The 25,450-nt window shown below is 39.6% G+C and overlaps 2 protein-coding genes across 6 annotated transcripts in view; both read left to right on the top strand.

Annotated features, from left to right (window-relative positions):
* Nucleotides 1–14,426, top strand: part of LOC139152442 (uncharacterized) — a 100,265-nt gene extending 85,839 nt beyond the window's left edge. For all 3 annotated transcript variants that reach the window (XM_070725550.1, XM_070725551.1, XM_070725553.1), the window contains exons 3-9: nucleotides 3,905–3,964; nucleotides 5,957–6,295; nucleotides 7,862–8,206; nucleotides 10,626–10,718; nucleotides 11,162–11,312; nucleotides 11,991–12,096; nucleotides 12,243–14,426. In XM_070725550.1, coding sequence (XP_070581651.1) covers nucleotides 3,905–3,964; nucleotides 5,957–6,295; nucleotides 7,862–8,206; nucleotides 10,626–10,718; nucleotides 11,162–11,312; nucleotides 11,991–12,096; nucleotides 12,243–12,296 — 1,148 coding nt within the window. In that variant the 3' untranslated portion in view covers nucleotides 12,297–14,426. The remainder of the gene's footprint in view (nucleotides 1–3,904; nucleotides 3,965–5,956; nucleotides 6,296–7,861; nucleotides 8,207–10,625; nucleotides 10,719–11,161; nucleotides 11,313–11,990; nucleotides 12,097–12,242) is intronic.
* A 2,620-nt stretch (nucleotides 14,427–17,046) lies between these two features.
* LOC139152440 (plexin-2-like) overlaps nucleotides 17,047–25,450 on the top strand; it is a 44,320-nt gene continuing 35,916 nt past the window's right edge. For 2 of the 3 annotated variants that reach the window (XM_070725548.1, XM_070725545.1), the window contains exon 1: nucleotides 17,098–17,186. The gene's annotated coding sequence lies outside the window, so the exon portion shown is untranslated. Of the gene's footprint in view, nucleotides 17,272–25,450 lie in introns of all 3 variants that reach the window. The other variant, XM_070725544.1, reaches the window with a different exon arrangement.

Here is a 25,450-nt window from a genome sequence, read left to right as displayed (position 1 = left end):
CCCACGATCATTTTAACGACAACAATGCGTCGCTAACGGTCGGATGACAGTTCGCCGGCGGCAGGTCTTTGCAATGGATAGTTGCCCACTGTCATCGACATTAAACCTCATTTCCAAGAAATGGTTTCTTTGCAAACAAAACAAGTTCTTTGTGCGCAAGTGACTGCATCTATATTTGTTGCAATCTACATTTTGGGTCTGCCAACATCCGAAATAAATCAAAACCCGGTTGTTCCAGTTCATTGAAGCAAACCGCAATGAGTTAGGTAGTCAAAATAGTTCTGCCGTGTCTATCAATAGCAGTCTCTTTCATGACACGATCGCTTTGCAATAGGCCTTAAAAGACGAGCATGGCGGTGCTTTTTTCACCGTCGAAATGTGTATATGTTGAAGCGTTGTCAGGTCAGAGGTCAAAAATCGCCGACGATCCGAGAAGAAATGGTGATTCCTGCCTTGGGTTTCTTAAACGGGAACCTATGTCGTGTTTTGACAAGGCTTGAAATCATGTATAAGGATTAAACTTGAACTTTCGATTTACCGAAGGTGAAGTGAATGTGATAAATGATCAGGCGAGGAATGATTTTCGCATACTTTTACTAGGTCGCTATTTTGTAATTTAATCCATGCATTTTCCAGACGGATACAAAAGATTGTTGAACTTCCTCCATTTAATGGTACATTTATCAAAGCAAAGTGTTTTTAATAAAAATTGTGTCGCAATCGCTACAGTTAGAGTCAGAGGCGATGTGAAAAATCGTACTTTATCTTCATCTCGGTAAAAGGCTGGCTCGACCCACGTGACCCATCATTGCGCGAAGGTGATTCCCGCCAGGATTGAACGATACGTCTCATTTCTTCTGATTCGGTCAAATTAAATTTTTGAAATGAATGACTTCTAACAGATTGATTAATAGAAATAAAGTGGGTAGCACTCGGCAAATTATTCACCAGTTATATGAATCTGCCAATGTCTTTTTGTTCTGATCTGATTTATGTGCAATATGTTTTGATAAGGCCGCTTGTACTAAATGGCAAAGTCTTTCGTTAATCCAGAAATGAGAGATGTAATTTGATAGGTTACTTGACTCGTACGGGCTGAACGTTAAAAGGGGGTGGTCGTCGGAACTGCGCGTGTGCGACGTTCTGGTTTGTAAACAATGTATTTCATGCATGATATCTATATGCATCACTTCAACATGGCTGCAACATATAAAGTTTACGATATTCATTGTTAACAAGCATGTTTCAACTTTCATCAATCGCCAACGTACCCTAGATACAGTAGGCAACCTTTGAGCAGAGTTCCGACGACCACCCCCGTTAACTCTTAATTTTCAAATGAAGTTCACTTTTACCGAAATTCAAAGCAATTACATCTCTCAATATCTACAATGAAGCAGACAAAAGTTATAATTGTTCAGAGGCAGAATGTAACACACAAAACCGTGTCATGGAAAGTGCACAGGTTTAGGCATGAATATTTTTTGCTATTGTGTACAACATTGTGCCTTTTCGGCTGTGCAAGAAACATATGGCAATGGTAATTTGTTTATGACGTAAGCGATATGAAGTAGAACGACTTACTTAACTTTTCACTCAATTATGAATATTGGATTGAGGTAGGTCCATCAAACTAAGTCAGAAACTAGCTTTTCAAGTAATACCTTTAGTTCCATGTGCGAGAAATATGGCTCCTGAGTATCGCATACTATAGCTTATCCGCGAAGCGAAGATAGGTTGATTTCTGCATGACTTTGTCTGTTTCATGTTAGGTACCTCCTTTGGATGCCCCAGTGACAAAGTAAGACAGATTTTCCCCAAATGATGTCAAAATTTCTGCAAATGTGATCTGATGAGCTCGCTCACCACCCAGGAGGAGGTCGTGCTTCCGCCCCCAAATTATTGAGTTCGTGGCATCTTGTACTTAGGTACTCATCGGTGACGTCTTTGTTGTCGCAGAAGCGAAGATTTTTGATGGGCACTGGGATTTCAAACGCCCAGAAGTAATATGTAATCGACGAGGCAACGCGTAATAGGGTGGTGGAAAAAGCCCAGATGGAACATCTCAAACGATAGTCAAGCGTCACAACTCATCGTTTGGGGGGTGGGGGCAAAGGAGAGCAAAATTTGCGGTTGTACGCTACTGATTATGCGGTTAGAAAGTCAACCAAACCAAAAAGGACCATAGCCTGACCAAATTGCCAGGGGAAGGGGGGGGGGGGGGGGGGGTGGGTGTGCAGAATCTAGCTATTTTGGCTTCAAATGTACATAAATTTTCATATTGACAGTTTGGAAAATTCCTCCCCACGGCCCTGCCAAGGTTACCGTTTCGTGACATGCAGGGGAAGGTCTTTGCTACGAACACAACATTTATTCACAAACTCGAAAGTCGCCATGTGAATGTCTGTCCGATTTCGAATAATTCCTTTAGACTTAGGAGTCGGATTGACCTCCCTGGTGTTAAAAACTCTTTGTATATATCCCACTGAAAATATACAAAGTCGTAAAACAGTATCAAAAAAGACGTGCCACAAGGTTGAATTTAGCCCATCCAACCAACAATGTCATCAACAATCCAATGAAAAAGTGACTTCTTTTTACCTGTAATGACGTCAAAATTCTCTCTCTCCTTTGTTTGCGACCAGCGACGCTCCTGGTATTGTGATCCACTGGTCTTTGAGCTGTAACCAGGATGCTGGTCTATAGAGACAATTACGGTAACAGAGTCTTTGTTGCACGCATACAAAAAAAACTACCGGTTACTCGATCAAGCAATATTCTCGTCCTTTAAAATTAATGTACGGTTTCCATGGTGATTACGGATATTTTACATTTCATGTTTACTTTATTATCAGTAATAGCTCGTTGTGATGGATCTGCTGTCTCTGGTAATTGTTAATGTAAAGGCTGTGAGCATGGCACTTGCCATTAAGAAGATAAGCTTTTTCAAAGTTTTGATGCGAGAGAATAAAAATCTCTTGTCCGTAGACCTGCATGTTGTAAGCTTGTCAATCAACTGTCAAGTGATTGATGAGTGTAATCTAGTGACGTCGCTCAAAATCCTCGGGTAAAAACTCCATCGGTTGTTGAAATGGAACTTTACGCTTGGCGTGAAATCGTGGAATGGGCAAAGAGACTGGACCCGTTTGGCTGCTCATGCGACAAATTACCGACACTTTTTGAATAGCAACAGTTTTCAAGTAGCCAACCTCATCGCCTTGAAATGAAAGCTAACCCTGGGGGGAATGAAGCCCTGTAAAAGTACGCACGGTTTCTGGTTTCCAGCAATTTTGCTCTGCACACCTTCGCTGAGAGTTAAAGCAACTTCTTGTCAAATCGAGTTATACTCTCACTGAGATCAAAATGGTCGAAGCCATCACTTGAAAAAGTGCGACCGTAAATTGAGATGATATTTTTCCCGCGTTCTCTAGTTTACCTGTGATGGTTGGGTTTTTTGACATTTGCTTTCCTTTTGCTGTTTCTGTCTCACATTTATACCGCCCGAGAATACCCGACTGTTAAAATATTTGTGTTTACGTACACTATAGAGTCTTGCTTGCAATCTCCATTGGCCGTCTGCGTAGTGCTGGTACAGTAAGGGCTGTGAAAAACACAGAATGGCGCGCCATTTGACACCGCGAGGATCATTTTCGTCACAACAAGATTGGCAATATAGCCATAGTCGTGAAGACAGTGTACTGTAATGCAAGCCACTGCTATTCAGGGGTTATTATGTGTAAATATTTGAAATAACTTAAATGGCTTGAACCCTTCAGAAAGACCGTAAATCGATAGCGAAATTCGAAATTTCAAAAATTTCATTAAAAGATGAGGTCATTGACAGAATTCATTTATCAACGACTTTTTTAATTATAACCTGTGCTCATCTGCCTATCTCTTTAAGGTGCAGCGGAATGGCCGACTGGTCTCTATGCACTATTCATGCCACAAACAGGATGCCCGGGTAAGTCAATGCAAAGTAACCAAATGACAATAAGGTAGAATACGCCACGGGAATAGATATTCGAACCCTCAAATTTTACAGTTTTGCGGTCTACCCCTTGTGTTTGCTCATATTGAAGCTCTTGGACTAAATGACATTTTCAACGTCTCATTTTTAACTTGAAAAATCGAAAATTTCATTTTGCCCATGAGTTAACACAGGAATGGCGGTCATTTTGAATTTCAAGTGTCGGTAAATGTTGGGTAATTTGTTCCTCCAGTAGCAAAGTTTGCACAGTGACCCCTGATGTTTATTCTTTAATTTGAAAGAGAATGAATTGAAGTCTCCTGGGGGAAAGTGTTTAGGTAAAGTTTAGTCTTTCAGTGTAAAGGAAGGCGGTCGTCGGAAATACGCATGTGCGACTTTCTTGTTTACAAACAATGTATTTCATGCATGATATCTAGCTGCATTACTTCAACATAGCTGCAACATTTAAATTTTACGCTGCATTACTTCAACATAGCTGCAACATTTAAATTTTACGCTGCATTACTTCAACATAGCTGCAACATTTAAATTTTACGATATGTATGGTTAGCAAACATATTTCAATTTTCATCAATTACCAACGCGCCCTAGATACAGCATTTACATCGGTCATAGGGGTCCTGGCAACCTTTGAGCAAATTCCGGCCGTGCCGACCGCCTCCCTTTAAGGTGCGTACAACCCCGGGAATGACGATTAAAGCCACACTCCACGGTACCGGGTCAGCTCCAAAATTGGAGACGCTATACCATAATTTTTCCCCCTCTCATTAGCCAATCAGCGGCCAGCGCGCCATCAGTAAAAATTGTATTTCCTGGCAACCTCCACATGCGTCCTTCGTTACGTACGCCATACTGTGTCGAACTCCCGCGCCGTATTCTGTCATAATGTCGAACAGTTGTGTGGCCACTCTGTCAAAACACAATTTCAAAATCGCGTACCAGTTTTATTCTGGCTAAGACACCAAACCCCATATATCGCTGTGATTCCTAGACTCTGGCTTGAAGTCCTGCGAAATATAAATCGTGTACCTACACAGATCGTTCAGAATACCCATTTGTATCGGAGATGGCAGCGATACAGATTCTACCGTATGGGGAACAGTTGTGTGGCCACTCTGTCAACACATTTTCAAAATCGCGTACCATTTTTAGTCTGCGTTTGACAACTACAAAACAGGTATCGTTTTAAAGCTCTGACATTGCTCTTCTTTCTTGCAAAATGTTATACGCGTACCTACACAAATAACTTTATAACAGTATTTCTAATAGAGATGACGAACATCCACAAAATGATTCTCGGTACTTGAGCGAAATCGATAAACTGGGGGTAGAAATGAATCGTCAATATTTCGAATATTTTTCCACTAATCGGACTCCTTGTTGGACATGACCTTCTGCAGAACACGTGGATTATGTTGACTGTCGAAATTCGTCGAAATTTACAAGACAGGGGCTTAATAAGCGGCCCAAAACTGCCGATCACACTTGGTGGGTAATTTGTGACCCAGCGTGACCTGTACTTTATTAATGATGTAATCTGGTCGATGATTGGCTGAATGCCGGAATACATTATCATAATGAGTCTCCAATTTTGGAGCTGACCCGGACTGCTCCACGTTACCCTGTGAGTACAAAGGACATTTGCTAGTGCTATCTGGATCAGAGCAAAGGCAAATAGTGCGTGAAACGAGGTTTACTTCTATTCCGTTCACTGTCAGTACGGTTATGTTGTGTTTCATCAGCCAATGGTTGGGTACACTCGTGCGAAAGGGAAGAACAGACTTAAAGTGAGCGTATCCATTTCTGGTGTATCAAGGCTTCACTCGACAATATTTTAACAGGAAGATTTACAACAAGCACACGTATTTCATAAAATCCTCGTATATTTCTAAAGTATGGTATCAGATTTCTCAGAAAAAATCATGCGGCAGTTATTATCTCTGTGGCCCTTTCTTGATTCCGCAGGTCCGTCGGATGTGTGGCAGACGACATCGATCTATCTTAACCTAACGTCGTCAATGACGGACAGTATTTTTTCGTTCGGAAAACAAACACACTTGTCTTTTGAAAAGCAACCTGATTATTTCCGGGTAGAAATTTGCAGCCGAGCTCAAGGGGATTTTTACACGGACAACAAACGGGAAAAGCCGGCCATCGGCACCTGGCCCGAGGGAGGATATTGTATTTTGAATGTTGGGGAATCGGAGCCAATCACAGGTCTCGCGGGATCACGGTCACAAAATATCAGCAACCACACCACGCCAACTGCGAGGGGGCGTCGCTGCCCGAATGGCTTTCGGGAAGGTAGGTCACCACACAATTCACAAATGGTTAAAGTTAACATTTTGTGAGATTAAAGATACAGGGCTGCCGTTGTCTTTGGTCGTTATTTTATAGTGTTATTTGACCAACCTCTATGTTATTCTCAAAATGAAACTCAAGTTGCTGAGGAAATACTAAATCGGAAAAGAGGTTGACGAAACATGTCCTCAGTTCTGCTCCTAAACAGAACATGTACAGAAATTAATCACATGAATACACGTATTATTGAACATATTCTGAACTGTATTACATGCTGTGAACACCTGACGACTCATGCAAACTGAAAACTCATCTTTACAGGGCACAGAACTTGTATTTACTACTAGTACCGAGAAGTGATATATTTTTTCAAGTTCTTGAAATGGTCAAAAAAATGCTTGGAATGATTGCTTGCTTCAATTTTTGTTTTGCAAAATTTAGATCAACCGTTTCCCGCCCTTTTTGTCCTACTGTAGAAAAGGTCGTGTGATGCATACTTAGTGAGCATCACAATCAGTAAATTTAACAATGGTGAAGTCAGGAAAATTCTGTCAAATGCGACAAGCTAAGTAAAAAAGGAGGAGAAGAAATTTGAATATAGCTGCGGTCACTTGCAGTCATCCTGCGAAAGGCCTTCCACGACGTCCATAAACTTAGAAGGAAAACTTTTCCCTTTCAGTTCACTCTGTGGGTATCATCCAAGTGTCAGCCTCGCGCTGCGCAGGCAGACACTTCAATTGTAGGTAGCTGCTTCAACCGACCTAAATCTCTTCTTAGCAAATTCAATTGATTTAACGGTAAAATGTTTAAACGAGTTCACAGCAGACACCCGGATAAATAGGGCACACGAAGACTTTTTTACTAGCTCAGCAAAGAGAAACTACAACCAGCCGTAGCATTAACGGCATTTTAAGAATAACGTATGCACAGCTGTTGACACCGTTATCTGCCGGTTAAACTTTTACACACGCCTATAATGTAGTAGTGAGTAGACAATAATATCGGACATCAATGACGAACTCTAGCTACTTGAATTCTTTCTGCGTTGAGTACTCGCTGCGATAGATGCTAAATATCGGAGATAATTTTGCTTTCATGTTTTATGTTCACATCTGTTCTTTCTTACGTTAATACGTAAAACTTTATTTCGCATTGTATGTATGTATGTATGTATGTATGTATGTATGTATGTATGTATGTATGTATGTATGTATGTATTTGATTTCTCCGATACAAAATTCTTGTTTCTAATACTTGTCATTTAACTTAGAGTGTGCACATGTGTGTCTATATTAGGGTTTCATTCCAATTTTTCATGATGTCCCTCTTCTGTTTAATGATAATGTAATATATCGTTAGCTGATATTACCTCTTACACGCTCTTCTAGCGAATAAACTTGTGTAGATGATAGCCAACCAACTCTTATGTTGTTGCTACAAAATTAACTAATATGTGATTTTTCCGCTTGAAACAAAGAAACGAACGAGTTAGCAAACATAATTATCATATTGCTACATTGCTACATCACACGTACAGTTACAGAATGAAAATTAATATTTCTTTTGAAGGTTCGTTGTCGTGGCCGTTTCAGCTGACATTGATTGAAGGGAGACTTTCACCATACGGGTATGAAGACGATGTGTTGAAATCTTTTTACTGCTGCCAGGATCCGGGATTTCACGACAGGGTCATCGAACTACCCAGTTGGCACCCCTTTTATCTATTACAGCAAGGAGATTACTGTCAGCAAGTGAAGAATATGGCAGTCTCGGCAGAAATTGTGGAGTGGCGGTTTCAGACGACAACGAGAGGTACTGAAATGAGTAGTGGCTCTCATCCGTTCACCGTAGAGGGCAGAAGTTACCGAAAGGAATATTTTTGCTATTACACACCGGTGACCAACACTGAAAAGGGTGAGTATTAATCAATCGAAGGATGGTAGCATTTGTACAATTTGCACCAGCTTCAGTTCTTTCTTGACGATTACATGAAATCATATACGTTGACATTTTAGTCCAGGCATGCACTTCGATGTGCCAGTAGCAGCGCCTAGTAATAGGGAACATAAGGGACCGTTCAGTTTTTACGGCCTGGGGGGGGGGGGCAAAATAGACCCAACCCTGCATTTTTCGTGAAAAAAGATGACCCCCGCCTTTTTCAGACGAAAAAATTTGATGCCCCCCCCCCCCCCCCGCTGAAAAATAACAAAAACCCATATGTCAACTTTATCCACACAGTTTGGATTTGAACTCCGGTACACGGCGCACTTTATTCATGTAGTAGAGATACCAGTGCACAAACTTCTCAGCCACATCCATGCAAAAGTCTGTTAATTAGTACGACTGTAAGGCAATTTTTGACTTCATTTCCATAGACAACTTATGTCCATGGACATTGTATAAAGTAAACTTTATTAGAGTGGTTCGCCAAAGGCACTGTAGCCCTCCGGTTAAGAGGGTCATGGGCCATTACGTAAAGTCAACTTTATTCTAGTGGGCCACCAAAGGTGGCCCGCCGGTAAAGAGGGTCGATCATGGCCATTGCATAAAGTAAACTGTACTGGACAGGGCCGCTGAAGGCATCCGGCCGTTAAGCTGGTCATGGGCTATTACATAAAGTCAATTTATCGTAGTGGACCGCCGAAGGCGGCCCGCCAGTAAGGAGGGTCGATCATGGCCATGGCATAAAGTGAACATTATTGTAGGTATTATGTTTTTGAAATTGTGGTGACCCCCCTTTCCTACCAGTGAAAAAGCGATGATCCCCCCTTCGCGGATTCCAAAATTAGGATGACCCCCCTGGATTTTACCGGGCCCCCCCGGCCGTAAAAAATGAACGGTCCCTAAGCAAAGCCCCTGTTCACGATCCGCGCGTGAGGTTTTTGTAGGGACTGGATGTGCCGCTGAAAATAGGAGGAAATATAGAGTTGGTCGTCATGCTTTGAAGATTGCATGAGTTGGTGTTTATGTGTTTATGCATGTATGCGTGCATCTTACATGACGGTGATAGATCATACGAATAGCTCGAGTGAACAAGTGAAAGAGCAAGAGCGAGAGCTAACACAAGAGAGAGAGAGAGAGAGAGAGAGAGAGAGAGAGAGAGAGAGAGAGAGAGAGAGAGAGAGAGAGAGAGAGAGAGAAATGTTTAGTAAAATCTGGCGAGATAATTCATTTTTATTACAAAACCATCAGTGGGAAATCACAACATATTCACATGTAACCGATATTTGCATTAACAAGCCCTCGTGATCGCACCCAGCAGGGTAGTGGCGCCAGACAAATGACAAACTGAAGTACGATAAAGTACGATGTTCACTTTATCGACTAGCCGTCATTACTTTATCATACATTTCCCGAAATCACAGTTTTTAACAGATGTTACGGCTGTGATTTCCGTCCCGTGCGATCACCTCTCTATCTCTCAGATCACCCTGAAATAAATCGTGCTCTGAGGAACACACACTGTCAGACATGCCGAGGATGATAACTTAGTACAGACTCGTTAATCTCGATCACCCTAGGAACGTAGAATGCCCGTGATGTATTGACAAAATTATATAGATATCAAACTTTCATATTCAATAATCGTATTTTAAGGATGGATTTCACTGTATGCGGAAGGGTCTTAATCATGTCTATCAGCGGATTTGTGTTCGCGTGTCACCTCTTTCTGTGTTTGGATATGAGGCCCTCAGTGACAGAATAGGAATATGGCATTAGATCCTTGGAGGGGACAGGGACATCAAAATGCTTTTCCCCCCAAACTTTAAGGAAGAAGTAGGTAAACTTACATGCGTTTACTCAGATTTCCATGCTAATGCTTTTTAGACCCATGAATATTTTTCGCTAAAGGAAAATGTTTTGAAGTTCTTTAATTGTTTCTCACGCTTGATATTCTTGTCAATTATGATGGCCCCAAATATCTAACGGTCCATCTCATGCACATTGCAAGTCTTAACGATAGCTAATCTGTACTGCAAATAATGAATTAATTATTTTTTGACATCGCGTGAGAAGCGCTGCTTGCTCATTAGGCCATCGATGTTCAATGAATGATAATGGTAATAAAACAACAACAACAACAACAACAACAACAACAACAACAACCACATAATAAATAAATAAATAAATAAATAAATAAATAAATAAATAAATATCCAATACTTTTGTGCTATCATTGAGCTTTGTTGCAGGTAGATTATAGTTTATTTGTTCAGGGATCTAGCTGCTACTAGTGCTAGTAATTTTAAGCTCACTAAGCATGCGTAAATGTAGACAGCGCACAACATGATCCAAGAAGTGGTACTCACCATGTGTATGACGTCTCTTGCAGGAGTCGGTTACGCCATCCGGAAAGACGTTGTGCGTAACTCGACGGTCAACACCACGGCTGGTGTTCAGCTGTTGCTTGCTGATAACGGTGAAGGTGAGCTTTTTCATGTCCAAGGAGAGAGGGGGAGGGATTAAACAAGACTTCCCGCAGATTAAGTTACAAATTTACTGAAATTAAGGGGGTTAGCGTGCGTACTTAAAAATAATGGAAAATGTTTTCCACTGAATCAACCAAAAAACCCCATATTATATATATATATATATATATATATATATATATATATATATATATATATATATATATATATATATATATAAATAAATTTAAGTTAGTGACAGGGGTTAAGTATTTGTATCTCACGGTTCAATTTACGTTCAAATGTACCAAAGGTTCACTGATCTTGAAGGCATATGTCGTGGAAAAATTATAATTTTTCGAGAGTGTTCTTATGCCGTCAAGCGATTTGGGTGAAAGATGTTTTTACTATGCCCAGTGCTAATCCGCACAATAATTTTTTTCTTCTCGATTTGTTCCAGATCTACCACCCCCACCCGACTTTACTGACATCAAAATAGCCGTTGGGGTCGTTGTTCTGGGGACGCCAACTGTAACGCTGCTAGTTCTCTGTATTTGCCGAATAAGAAACATACAAATGAAGAAGAAATTACTAAAGCGTGATAGTTACAGGTAATAGGATTTAGTAACTTAGGGCATGAATATCAAGGATATCTTTACTGAACAAGTTTTAGTTCGAGATTATTGACAGTGCTCGAGGCAATGAGAACAACGTTTCTTCCGTCGGTATGAGTTGAATGCAAGAAACTAATCTCTTGTAAAGTAGCCTGCAAGGTAACAACAAGAGAGTCGTGATACTGGCATAATATAATGTTCTCGAATTTTTATAACCTATCGCCGATATTGCCAACTTTCTATAAAGGGAGCATAAACATTAGATGCGAATCGTTCATTACTGACAACAGGTACTCATTGCCTTTTGAGTCAGATGAGCGCCACCATGCGATGTATCTGTAACAGTTCTTGGATATTAGATTCTCGCAGAACTGAAAGTTCGTTGACAGCATGGGCCAACTCCGTGGGCGCATGGCCTTGTGACAGGAGGTGCTTGAAGAAACTTAATTGTGTCGGGTCATTTACAGAAATATGTCAAAGTTTCGCAAGGAAATTGTATTTACTAAAATATGTTTGTTGTGACAGGATTTGTACAGTTCGGCAATCAAAATGGAAAGGCCGGTGTAAAATCTTCTACGATTAAGAGCAAAACAAATCGTCCCAAAGAAACAAATAATGAGTTAGAAGACATGCAAATATACATTATGTCAGTTTTTACTTCACTTTTTTTTTCAGGATGACGTCATTCACCTATCAATCATCCTTTACAACAAGACGCTATTCAAACTCACCACCGTCTTCAGACGTCACCGATAAACCGCAGAGAGAATACACGTACAGGGTAAGCATATTTCGCAAGTATTTCAAGGATTTCAGACGAAGACTAATTAAGTAGAGGCATCATGACCTCAAATAATTTGATTAAAACATAGTTTGCAGCTTCCTTTTAAAAATTAAAACTGTTTAATTGATATTTCATCGACACAGTTTCAGAATCATCGACTGGGAGTAAGGAATTCGAACCTGCGGTGTGAAGTGTAACATGTTTCTACAGCTGCTGTGTTAAGACAAAGCGCCCTCCAGCGGACGAATGGACAGTTCTCGCCTATATTTTGAATATTCACCACGCGCAGGTTATCATGATATCAGTCCATTGCCATAGGGAGCCTTAATTGGAAGTGGAAAATAATTTAGTAAGCGAAACACAACTGAAGTGGCGCCTTCATCACATTTGAACGAATTTTTTACCGACGGGACCAAGTCCTAAGAAATAGGAATTATCGAAAGTAAACGCTTATACTGCCGTCATTGGATATTCACCGCTCGGCACAGTTTCGACGAGAAGACGTCACCACACACGACGTTATTTTCAGACTTTGAGTGTGCTGTGCGATCGAAGTGTTTATTTTTTCCCTTTTCAGTTTAAAGTCGTTGCGAAGTTAGATCGCATAACGGCATGTAAACCTTCACGTGGAAGTAAATTCAAGTACACTGATGCGATATTGCGCATCTCAACGGTGATCAAGCATCGCCTTCCTCAGTGGGTAAACTATATGACTATTGATATTTCTGGATAATTTTGAAGCCTTCGGAGCGGGGAGTGAGTGCATACTCTAAGAAAAATGATTGTCATCACATCCGATTTCTTGATCTCTGACGAATGTAACTCACTTCAAGTGATATCGACGAGGAGTGTCCTGGACAATATGGATGTCATAAACGCATCGGAGAATATTGGACAGAGAGTGGACCTCCCAATCACGTCGTGCCGGCATTCTTGTAAAATTGACTTCGGAAGGACAAATTTTGAAAAAAAGTCTGTGTCATCTAAACCAGAGAAACACTGCTCTGATTCGGATTTGCTGCGTGTGTCGTTTTAAGACACGATATCAAGCAGTAAGAATTTGGAAAGCAACTTGGAGATCATGGAAGAGCTTGCAGTCTATTGCTTATAGGCGGGTTTTATCGGTGACCGAACACCTTTCTTCTCGGTTCGAGAGTCGCAATCGTGAAAGATATTTCACTGGTCGCGGAGAATCGCACGCAAGAAAAATATTTAATCATTGATAGTTAGTGCGTTCATTAATTTAGTACTGACTTGTAATTAAAATGATTTTCACTAGTACATGACCCTCAATCCATCAAATTTTTTACTTAAAACCATATCATCTGATAATGTGAGCGATTTAACACCTGACAACAAAAAATGCGTTTTTATTTCATTCGGACATTGTGTCTCGTTGATGTAGAAAGACAAGCGAAACAGCTCGCAACATTTCAAAACACTCATGTATCCTTCCGCGCGACGACGTACTCGCAACATGTTTGTGATCCGTCTCTAGTATTTCACTTTGGCAGTGAGGGTCCCGATCCCGGCACGATGGTCTTTCTGACCCCCCCCCCCCCGACAGTCCTTATTGTAAACCTCAAGGACACTTCTGAACACCAAAGAGAGTTTCACAACGGAGAAAACGAGGTTTAATTTCACTCCCCATTCACCTCAAATTATAAAACAAGTGTGACAAGTACACTTTGTCGTAGAGTTTGAAGCCCCGGAAATTTCGAATCCCTCTCAGTCTATCGACTACATTGGATCAGAAGACTCGACATATTTTATTGTATATAATAACGTCATAGAGCATTTTAAATTTTTGTACTTTCAGTAAGGAATTATGCTTCTTAATTTTTTTAGATAACCAGGCGATCAGAGAGCAAATAACAGGTTACTGAACAGTACGTTTGCGAATCTGTCAACGTTCTTTGAAATGCAAATATCTTAATAATACTCGACCACGTATCTCCCCAAAGATTAGACATAGAATATGTCTGTTCTTAATATGGGAGAAATATGTTATTTCTGCTAAGCTTTCCAAACTGACTCTTTTCGGAGAATTTTGTTACATTAACAATTCATAGACAGTACATCGCTCGAAAAATATCCATATACAGGGATGGGGACATCAGCTGATCAGTAATTTTATTTGTGTTCCTCCTCAAGGGGGCGTTGTAGTGGCAGGATGGGGTCGTGTATGTTGAACGTTTTAAATGTGAAAATGTCGTGTCCGGATTGATTAAGCTCAGGTCTCAGAACTTGAGAATTTCTCTTTTCTTTGACTTACTTGTTGGCACAACTTATATGCTTTATTATGAAAAATAAACCTACGAATAGTACACGTCGTTCTGAAGTGTGTTACATTGTGGGAAGTTCTGTAAGGGTACCGTCCATACGTATATACGTGGGTGGTTTCTTTTCTGCCTGGGAAGGATGCAGGCAATTCAACGCTGAAAGGCTATTAGAGGGGCAATAATTACAGGAATTTCTGTTCAAGTGGTGAACGAGTAAGATATTGAACGATGTACCACAACTACCAGCGAAGTAATGTGAAAAAAGTTCCACTGTCAATGACTCTCATGAGTTCATACTAGGTGGTTACCGTGTGAGAGAAACTCATTCTAAACAATCGATAATATTTAAGTAACCAGATATGAACTGAATGTGCTCACGTATTTTAAAACAGATTCATTAATAGTCAGTAAACAGACTAGAAAATTTTAGCATTTACTCATCTTGACCTACTAATGTGACCGCTGAATGGATGACTTTGAGTTTGACAAAATTACAAAATTAGTTATCAGGCATTCATTGACTGCTGATGACTCGACATGTATTGACATTTATCAGACACTACTGGACGCATGAAATAATACAGTATGACATGAATTACTGAATACTTTTTGACTGTTATGACGTTGTGTAAATCAATTGTACCTTTGATCTGTCTCATATTAAAGGGTACAAATCAACGAGCAAGGACATGTTACGCAACATAAGTTTGAACACCTCAGGATAATCACTAACCAAGCAAACGACGCGGAGTGGAAGACAGACTTCTGATAAGACTAGACGTGTATACGGTCTACTGCCAGAGTAACTATTCCTGACGAGGATTTATTGTATTATGTTTTTCAATATTCCTGTCAATAAACCCAATTCATACCAATTGATCGACACCCGTGTGAGGCGTGTAATAAGAACGATCAGATATCTGTTATATCATTATATGTAGCAGGTTTCATCAACTTTCGCGCAGTACTCTCAGAGTTAAATCACTAATTACAAAACTTTATTTAATAAAATGTAAATGAGCTAATTATTAACTTGACAAGCCCAATGCTTCTCAGTACAATTAAATATTTATCAGATCAATATCTGTAGCAAGTTTCATCAAATGTAATGCTGAAATTTTGGAGTAATATCACTAATTACAAGGTTCATTATATATGCAAATGAACCCTTACTTAACTCCACACAACTAAATGATTTACACCACAATTAGCTATCTGTCAGATCAGTATCTGCAGCAGATTTCATCACATTTGGTCCAGTTATTTCGGAGTTATATGACTAATTACAAAACTTCATAAAATATGTAAATGAGCTATTTGTTAACTTGACACTGCCAAAGTCAGTACAATTAGATATTTCTCATAATTTCAGAGTTATATACCTAATTATAGAGTTCATTAAATATGCAAATGAACCCTTAATTATTTTGACAATACTAAGTGCTTTACACCAAAGTTAGATATCAGTCAGATCAGTATCTGCAGCAGAATTCATCAAATTTGATCCAGTTATATCCGAGTTATATGACTAATTATAAACTTCGTAAAATATGCAAATGAGCTATTTATTAACTTGACACTGCCCAATGCTTCTAAGTATAATTAGATAAATATCAAATCAATATTTGTTGCGTGTATCATCAAGTTTGGTGCAGGAATTTCAGAGTTATCTCACTAATAACAAAAGTTCATTAAATATGCAAATGAGCAGATAATTGACGTGACAGTCATAGCATCATCATAATGTTCTGAGATCGTCATCTGTGAAAAGTTTCATGAAATTTTGTGCAGTATTTCTTGATATATGTGTACTCTGTCATTACTGTCTCCATAGGGAAACCATTGTACGGAAAAAAATGATATTGCATAACTTCATTAATATGCAAGTCACACTAAATAAAATCTAATCAGTTCTTGCAAGTAGCATATGGTACCTGTGTACCAAATCTGACTTGAATCTGTTGAGGCGTTTTTGAGTTATCGTGTAAACAGACAGACAGACAGACAGACAGACACACAGACAGACAGACACACACACGGACGGACAGACAGTCATCGCTATGACATTAGCCCACGTGTAAACACTTGAGCTAAAAATCAATCTTGTATTTATCTTTTCACGCCTACATGTATATGATTTTGGATAGGTACTTACCAACTACACCAAACTTCCTAGCCTAAGCAATCTTCAACGTATGCTGATAGTCATAGTATTTTCTATTCTCCATCGGAACCGGTTCTGCCATGTACCCTTGATACTTCACACAGTGGTTTAGCGTCTACAAAATTTCTCGCCATGGCCGTTGGTTTGTTCAGCTGATCAGTAGTCGAGAGATGAACCGAGTATCAGGGCTATACTAGGGGCATTCGATGGACGAAGCCAATAGAGTACATATCCCATGACTGGTGTTTTAGGAATAAAATGGTGTAGGATCCGACAGACAGAGATGGGTTGAAAGGTTTCAAGCAATGATGTTGGTCCCCCGTTTATCCTAATTAATACTGACCTTTGTTTACCATAAGGAGATGTTATTTTCAGTCATGGGAACTACAGATGGGGCTCTTGCGTCCGGCAATCAACAAAAGGAAATGTGTTTTTGATATATAGAATAGGATTTGCGCCCTCCACGAGCAAAGACCCTGCAGGAACTGGTGACTTCGTGACACCCTTCCGGACGAGAAGAACAATCCTTTACTCGAACCTGTCAACACCTCTTTTCATGTTGTTGGACATCGGTGACTTGAGCGTTCAATAGCCAGTTTCAGACAGTATATTTCCTGAGCTGAGCCTCCAGAAGTTCTCAGGTTAGCATATACTCACAGCACCTGTGCTACGAGCTATCTCCAATTAACCAACAAACTAGAGTGAGCTTGTGGGCTGGAGTTTACGGTAAGTAAAACACAGTGAAAATTCCGCTCGTTGGTTTGGCGCGAATCCGTAGCATTATGAGGCCAACCATATTTCGATGTGGAAATCAGAGAAAGACATAATGAATTATGTCTAAATTGCATTTTGTCACAGATTTCAGACCCAAGGAAATGACGTTTACAAGCTAATTTTACATAAATCGCTGCGAATTTGTCAACGAATTCGAAAATTTAAATTGCGCGAGGTGCGCGATACATTTTGCGGCCAGGTATTTTTCTAGTTTGGAAAGAGAAAAACGTTTGTTGAAATTAGCTTTAAATTGATGTTTACGAGTGTTGAATGGCAATATTGCGCATGACGTAGTTGCTCTTGTGCGACGTGTTCTGTCTTATGCGCGCAACAAAATCGAATATTGCAATTTGATGCAAAGCTCCTTATTTCGGATATGCGATTTTGGATATTTGACCATGTTTACATTTTAGTGATGATCTCGTCTCACTCAGACTGATGCATTTTAGACAAAACATCTGTCCGCGCCTATACTGTTGACGGTTTCCTAAATAGCTGGTGTCTACATGTAAAAAGCGCGCTCCTTCCTTCCCTTGTGATACTTTCTGATAAAACTGCAAAGTTAGTGTCTATGCTGAGCCGCTGTTAACTCAGCCTGAGGCTGATCTAAAAGTCTGGCACAAGGACAGCTATGGATCTAGAACGGCTGTCAGTCGATGATAGTTACATAAAGGCACATCTTGATCCCGGGAAAAGTGAAATTAGAAAGTAAGAAAAGACATCGAGCTATAGAGAACTACAAATTAATTACGTCTTTATCAACCCCCATCAATTATTTTATTCTGAATAAGGAACGCATCTAGCCGAAAAGTAGTTACCCTGAAACTTTGTCCACTCTGGCAAACGCAACTTAATAAACAGCTCTATTGTGGATGGTGGGGGGGGGGGGGGGGGGGAGTATGGTGACCATGTGCCGTCTGTTTCGGAAACAAAGCAGAGTAACTCGTTTGTACTTAAATATGGCTGACTAAAACTTTCATTTACTGTAAAACTTACTATGTTTGGCATAGTCGTCTGAATTGTGACGCCATGTCAAGGTCAACATTAAAGCCACAATTTTCAATTCCAGGTTCTCGCATTAGTGGAGTTCTCCTCCCAGTCCAACACTTGACCAGTACGATGTTTGATTTCTATTAACTTAATTACACAAACTGATCTCAACCTTTTGGCACCTTTTGCTAATCCTGCAAACAGAGTTTATACGAGGTTAGCGTTTGATTGACGGTCGGTTCAAATCGCCAACGGTCATTGATTCCCCAACACCAACGCTCGAATTTCCTAAAAAATCGTCTTCCAGTTGCGTTAGAATTTGAATATAACCACAGAGTTTGATCGGCAGCAGCTTCGCGCTGACTGCTTGGTAGTTTTCTGCCCTGTTGCGGCCGGAAAAAACTAAAAAGTGGCATTTTCTGGAGCGTGTGCCCGCGTGTTGCCTATTTGGTGTCCACTTACACAGTGAACGCAACCACGGCTTCGCGCCCTTTTAAAAGGAGGCTCCGCCTTTACAAATGAAACATTGACAAATGAATTAACTTCCTGTTCTACACCAAATTTCGATATTCGATTTATTCCTAGCATATTGCCAAGCGATGGTCTTTACATCTTCTCACTTGTTTCGTGCGAACATTGCATATGTGCCGGATTTCGAGCTAATACGCGTTTCGTTCTCTAATATCATCATCAAATATAAGCTGGCCGCGTAATGCACGGGGTTAAAATCCGGTGTTGGAAATGCCAACTCTAAAAACGACAATCACGGAAAGAAATATGACAATATTTCAGATTCCTTCTTCGATTTCGACATTCAAATTCGGTTGGCCTAAAAATGCCACGGATTCTATAGTCCACTGGGAGGTCATTTCAATTCAATTTTGCAAGTCTATGACTCATTTCAAAGTTGATACAAGGACGCAACTCAATTTGTTTGGCAATACGATCCAACAGCGGCTTTTATTTATTTCATGTCACTAACACAATATCACTAGCACATTCAACACAGACCGAGTCTATTAAAGAATAAAACAAAAATTGAAAGTAATAAAGAGTCGGGGGGGGGGAATAAATGCAACACCTTAAATTTAGCGCGCATGCACTTTTTGTAGTGCAGTGCATTCTTATTTTCGCCTTAACCTTTCAAGTGCCATGCACTTTCAATGCAATCAAACTCATATGCCAAGATCTTTTTGAACTGATGGGAAAATTCAACACGTTACAATTCTCTTTGACTGGTGTAGTTCATTTCCTGTGACTAGAGGGCCAAACAACCCAATATGATTTCAAAACTCGAAAAATGAAAATATCATTGACCTTAAAACGCACATTTTAAAACGAAATAACCAGCTAAAATTAGTATGAATCACCTACAGCAAATGTAGCATTCATGCCGACGTCTGACGGATGTCTTCAATCAAACTAGTCATAATCTACAGTAAACAATGTTATGGTCACAAATGTTTGATTACGTATTTTGAGGAGCAACCAATCTACAGAATGAAGACTTAGGCGTTAGTGTAGACTTTCATTTCGGTTTTTCCTCATGTAAGAGATGTATAACGGAAGGTCTGCTTTAATAGAAAGTGTCAGGGGTGAAAGATCGGAAGAGAGCTGGTGTTTGTTAAAGCATCAGGACTCTATGATAGCGAAAGGATGATATATTGAAGTACGGGTCGTCGGGTCGCGGGAAGTAGGACGCTGTTCTGCGTAGGAATGTGTGAGTTAGGAACTATCCGGGGAAGGATGTGATCACAGAAGGCTAGTGTAGATATGGGCCACTGTCAAAAGGAATCGCGAACAACTATGTGTCTCATATTTGTTTATTGTTTCCACCAACAACATGGAGATAAGCAGTACCAGGCGTCAAAAATTAGGCAACACAATAGAGAAACCAACTGGAGAGGTAGACTATACAATGTTTGACGATGATGATCTTAAAATTAGTGCAGCCTTTTGAATAGAGGGGGTCAAGGAGAAGGCCAAGATAAGCAATGTTTACACGCAATATTCGTCAGAAGTTGATCGTGGAAACCTTGCAAGTGTAATGAACACTACGCGGAGCAAGGCTGCGAAGGTTCAGCGCTGTTCACTTTTATCATTGCGTGTAATAGCTCGCCTGATGCCCGTCCATGGTGACTCACCATAATCAGCGAGTCATTCGATTGTGAAATTTGAAAGTGACTTCCACTAAAAATTATCTAGGTTCTGAAACTAATTATGTTTCGGTATGCACTATTCCCTTTGTTTTTTAATCATTTCCCCCCAGAACATGATAATATGTATTGGAGATTTTGTGGTTGAAAAGACAGTTTGGTGTCCTTCGTCACTAGTAGTATATTTCTCGATACCACATCCTTATAGGATTGTGATTGCTCCAGACAGGTACCTCCTGATAGTATTTACTTTAGTGTATGACTCTGTAGTCACGGCAACAGGTTGAATTCATCACGTGATTGGCGCATTCGTTTTTTCGCCGAAACTGTGTCATCCGCATAAAAACTCGCCCGCCAAACTCGGAGAGACAATTAATCTCCGAGCGACAGATTTTGTCTTCAACGAAACATTGATCTTCCTGTTTTCCAAGAGGCGTGACTGGATTGCACGCCGACATCATATCTCTCATCACAGTATGGTTCATTGTACATAGCTGCTATTTAGCTTCAGTAATAAACTGATCATCTTCAGATATAGATGACATCATCTTCGACTACTGCTTTGTAGAGAACTTGGCAACATTCCCCGACAATTTATAAAGTCATGGCTCAACATTCATGATATTTGCACATATAAACGAGTACAATTAGCGTGATGGATATAACATTGTCTGTCTGTCTGTCTGTCTGTCTGTCTGTCTGTCTGTCTGTCCGGCCATACTGTGTCAGTATTTGATGTGCAGATGCATCCATAGACAGTTTCTCTACTGTCTATGATGCATCATAGGATTGAAATGTGAATTTGTTCAAATGAACATGTTCGTGTCGGAATATCCAAATAGGTCAAAACAGGTGAAAATGGTAAAACGCCTAGAAATCAGAAAGAACTTGTCAGATTCCTAAAGCTACCCATGGTAGAGTAGTATAAATCTAAAAATTTTAATCTTTAATTTTGTGTTTTTTGTGGTTGTTTCTTCTTTACTCAGTTTTGAAACAAAAATTCTTAGAAATAGTTCACCATACTGATTAGAAATTAGGTTTGTAAATTCAAAAAGCTGCTCCCATACATTTCTTTTCAAATCATGATAAAATGAACATTGTAATAATTTTCAAGTTTTTAGGGGGTCAATTTTAGTAAAAAAATCTTTTCACAGGAACCACTTCCCCTCCTCCTTTAAGATGTGGTATTCCTTGGAATAGTACCGGTAGTACTATTACTTATTCAGATTGTGTTCAAATAAGTAGACTTAAATCTTTTTGTAAAATTTTCTGATTTTTGGTTATGTTTTACCTACAGAAGTTTCAGTACATAATTACATGGTGATTTCACGAGCATTGGATATTGTACACCGCATTTAATGTCAAACTGCACAGGGGTACAATGCATTATCAGTCATAGCAAGAGTGTAAACAAATTAATAAATTTATGATTATGAATACTGTTGATGACAATTAAATATTTCTGTCATTATTGTATACTTACAAAAGTAAATTATGAAGCTGAGTTCATACAATCTCTCGACAAATCTGGCCGTAAGAGAATCGCAAACTGTTATTTTCTCCAGTCAAATATATTCCATACTTTTATCAATGTTGAGCAGTATTAGGGTTGTGAAATAGTTGCCGTATTGTACATTTCCTACCACCTGGCCCTTAAGGTGTTTAGGGTTTCAAGACAAGAAATTGACCTTTTTAAGCTAACAATTCTCTAGTGGTTAATAAGCTCAGACCCCCCCGTAAATTATATATGTTCGGAAAACCTAGAATTGAGGCAAAACATAGGGAAAACCGATTTTTGAAAGGTTATGCAACCTGTCACGTGACAGTCATGTAAACAATGGTGACGTTGTTACCAAAATGTTCTCCTATATCTAGGATTTCAGAAAATGTACAATTAACGGGGGTTCTGAGCTTATTAAACACCAGGGAATTGTTACATTAAAAAGGTCAATTTCTTGTTTTGGAACCTTAGGTAAACAAACATTATGCATTCCTGCCCTCTGGCCCTTGTATCGTTTTCAGTAAGGCTGCATTCACAAAAACCCCTGGAGGGGGATTCCAACAAAATCTCAGATTTTTCCAAATACCTCCTCCCCCCGTGTTCAAGTCCCCCACCTTCTGACTTGCTATAATTTTGAAGTCCCCCGCTGAAAGGAAGGCAAAATATGGCCGATATAGTGCTTCGTCAAAAACTATAAAATCATAATACATGGGAGTCTATTGGGCAAACTATTGACATGTTTCCTGTAAAAACAAGCTACATCTCTACTTTTATATGTGTGTGATAATTCATGTAAATGTAATTTGCTTGAAGTGGCAGGTAAAAAGTGTATGTGTGTACAAAAAATTAGATTTTTGGATTTCATTGATAATGTTGATTCACTACACATGGAAGGCTATGAGAAAACTATGTAGTCAACGCGTATTTTTCCAAAATAAAACTAGCAATTATATCAGTTCATCTGTAGACGTTTGATAACTGATTTAAATGTACTTGATTTGCTTGGGGTGTTCACAAGTGCACACGTGTCCAAGAAATTTAATTTGGAATTTCGCCAAAATTGTTGATCCACTATAAGTTGGGGTCTATGACAAAACTGTGAATATTTTTTCCCAATAAAAAACGAGCAATATTCGTGCATATATGGACCCTGAATAATTAGAGGTTTTTTAAGCAATAAAGCACACCCAGCGACGGTATACCACGAGATTTTCACAACATATATGCACGAGCGATAACGAGTGCAATGTATGAAGTGAAATGGTCAAAATCGAGTGGTATACCGTCGCTGGGTGTGATTTATTGCTATAATATCATAACAGTATATTGAAATACTAGCGTGGAACGTCAAAAACGGATTTTTGCTCAAGCTGAGAGCTCGCGCGTATGCCAGCCGTGGTATATCGCTGTAAATCCTCCATATCTCAATGAACCCCAAGAAGAAAGACACCGGGATTCAAAAATCGTCATACAGGAGGAACATTTTAAGGTGCAATATGCTATTACAATTGTAACCGATCAAAAACTGTCCTCAGCTGTAAATCTATCCTGACTTCGATCGCGCTCGTTCGTCATGCGGCACGGAGCTCGAGCGGAAAGGGACCGCCATTTTGTTTGTTTACCCTGAGAGTTGTCATGTCAACAGTCGCGCGCACGACAAAGCTGGCAAAAGACCACTAATTCAATTCCAGGACGAAGATAGTTCGGAAGAAAAATAGTGCAGACCTTGAAGTTTTGATACCTGCATGGATGCTTGTTTAGTTTGAACTTTAATTTCAAGTATTGTTGTAAAGATATTTGTCTGCCTGAATCAAAGTGCAGACTGTTGTAATAGCTGAAGCATTCGGTGGTAATATGAGGAGTTCTGGGGCCCATAGAAATCATAACAATAAGAATGAATTTTGTCAAAAACACCACAGACGGCGCTATTTTCATCGCCAGCTCAAAATTTCAGTGGACTTGCCCACACGAAAAATTCATCAGTAGTCAAGCTGACATTGACCTAACACCTGTAAGAGGACTCGTGCCGCTGAATGTTTTAAAATATGAAAATTGATCATCGCTACTGTGGTGGCCTATGGAAAATTAATTAGTGGTCTTGTGCCCGCTGTCACGCCACGCGCTCACTACCTATTCGGGGGTAGACGGTGCACAGTGCCGACGCCGTGCGAACGGCAGAATGTTTGCTGGAGCTTGGCCAAAAAATACGAGAACTTTAAGAGTAAAATCATGGGAAAACATTTCAAGACAACGTGTTATTTCCGTATTTAGCAACCAGAAATACCCATGTTCCTCGAAGCCCTTCAATTTTTTACGTCGGCGACATCGCTTCGCAGGCCGGAAGCGGCAGTCATTTTGTTTGTTTATGTTGTTTACTAACAATTGAAACTGCTAATGTAGTTCGGGAGCACTCCAAAACCGATGACGTTAACATTTATGGTACATATCTCGACGTTCACCGTGAAATATCACGTCACTAGGATGAAGCAATATGGGCATAGGTACCGTATATGATAATTGACATTATTGTACGTGATTAGAGAGGGTGGTTACATGTGCATACATGTACAAGAAATTTGATTTTGGAATTTCGCCGACAATGTTGATCCACTATACATTGTAGTCAATGACAAAATCGTGATTAATTTTTCTCCAATACAAAACTCGCTGAATCTATGTATTTGTAGATGCTTGATTATTGATATCAATGTACTTGATAAGACTAGGACGGTTACAGGTGCATGTGTGTGCAAGAAATTAATTTTGGAATTTCACTGAAAATGTTGATTCGCTATACATCATGGTCTATAAAGAAAAACTACAAATAGCACAGGGGTTGTCATCTCCCAAATTTTATTCAAAGGTTGTTTGACCTGAAGCTCCCAGTTGTTATTGATGACACTATGCACTATTCTAAATAGTTTGACTGTATTCTGTCAAAGTCCTCAAAAAGATATAAAGGTACATACGGCGACATGAATGTTTGACACTAACCAAGACCCAATGTATTGTCAATGGGAGAATGTTATCAAATACGTTATCTTCCAAATTGTTATTAAAGGTAAAGGTTAAGTTGAAACTTTTAGTCATTATAAAAAGTTTAGCGCAATAGAGGGGTTGAGTAAGTAAAAATCATGACAACCTAAATCTTTTGCCTGAAGGTGGCTGCTTGGTATGGTGTCCAATCCATGCCAAAATTACTACTTTGATTTTACAACACAACATGCCATTCCGAATTCTATTTTACAATTCAACATGCTATTTCACAACACAACATGCCATTCCGAATTCTATTTTACAATTCAACATGCTATTTCACAACGCAACATGCCATTCCGAATTCTATTTTACAATTCAACATGCTATTTCACAACACAACATGCCATTCCGAATTCTATTTTACAATTCAACATGCTCTTCTGAATTTCATTTGACAACACAACATGCTCTTCCGAATTTCATTTGACAACACAACATGCCATTC

Source organism: Ptychodera flava, chromosome 16 (assembly GCF_041260155.1).
Source record: "Ptychodera flava strain L36383 chromosome 16, AS_Pfla_20210202, whole genome shotgun sequence".
NCBI classification, from domain to species: Eukaryota; Metazoa; Hemichordata; class Enteropneusta; family Ptychoderidae; genus Ptychodera; species Ptychodera flava.
Note: the sequence above shows the minus strand (reverse complement) of the source record. Positions and strands in the feature narration are given on the sequence as shown.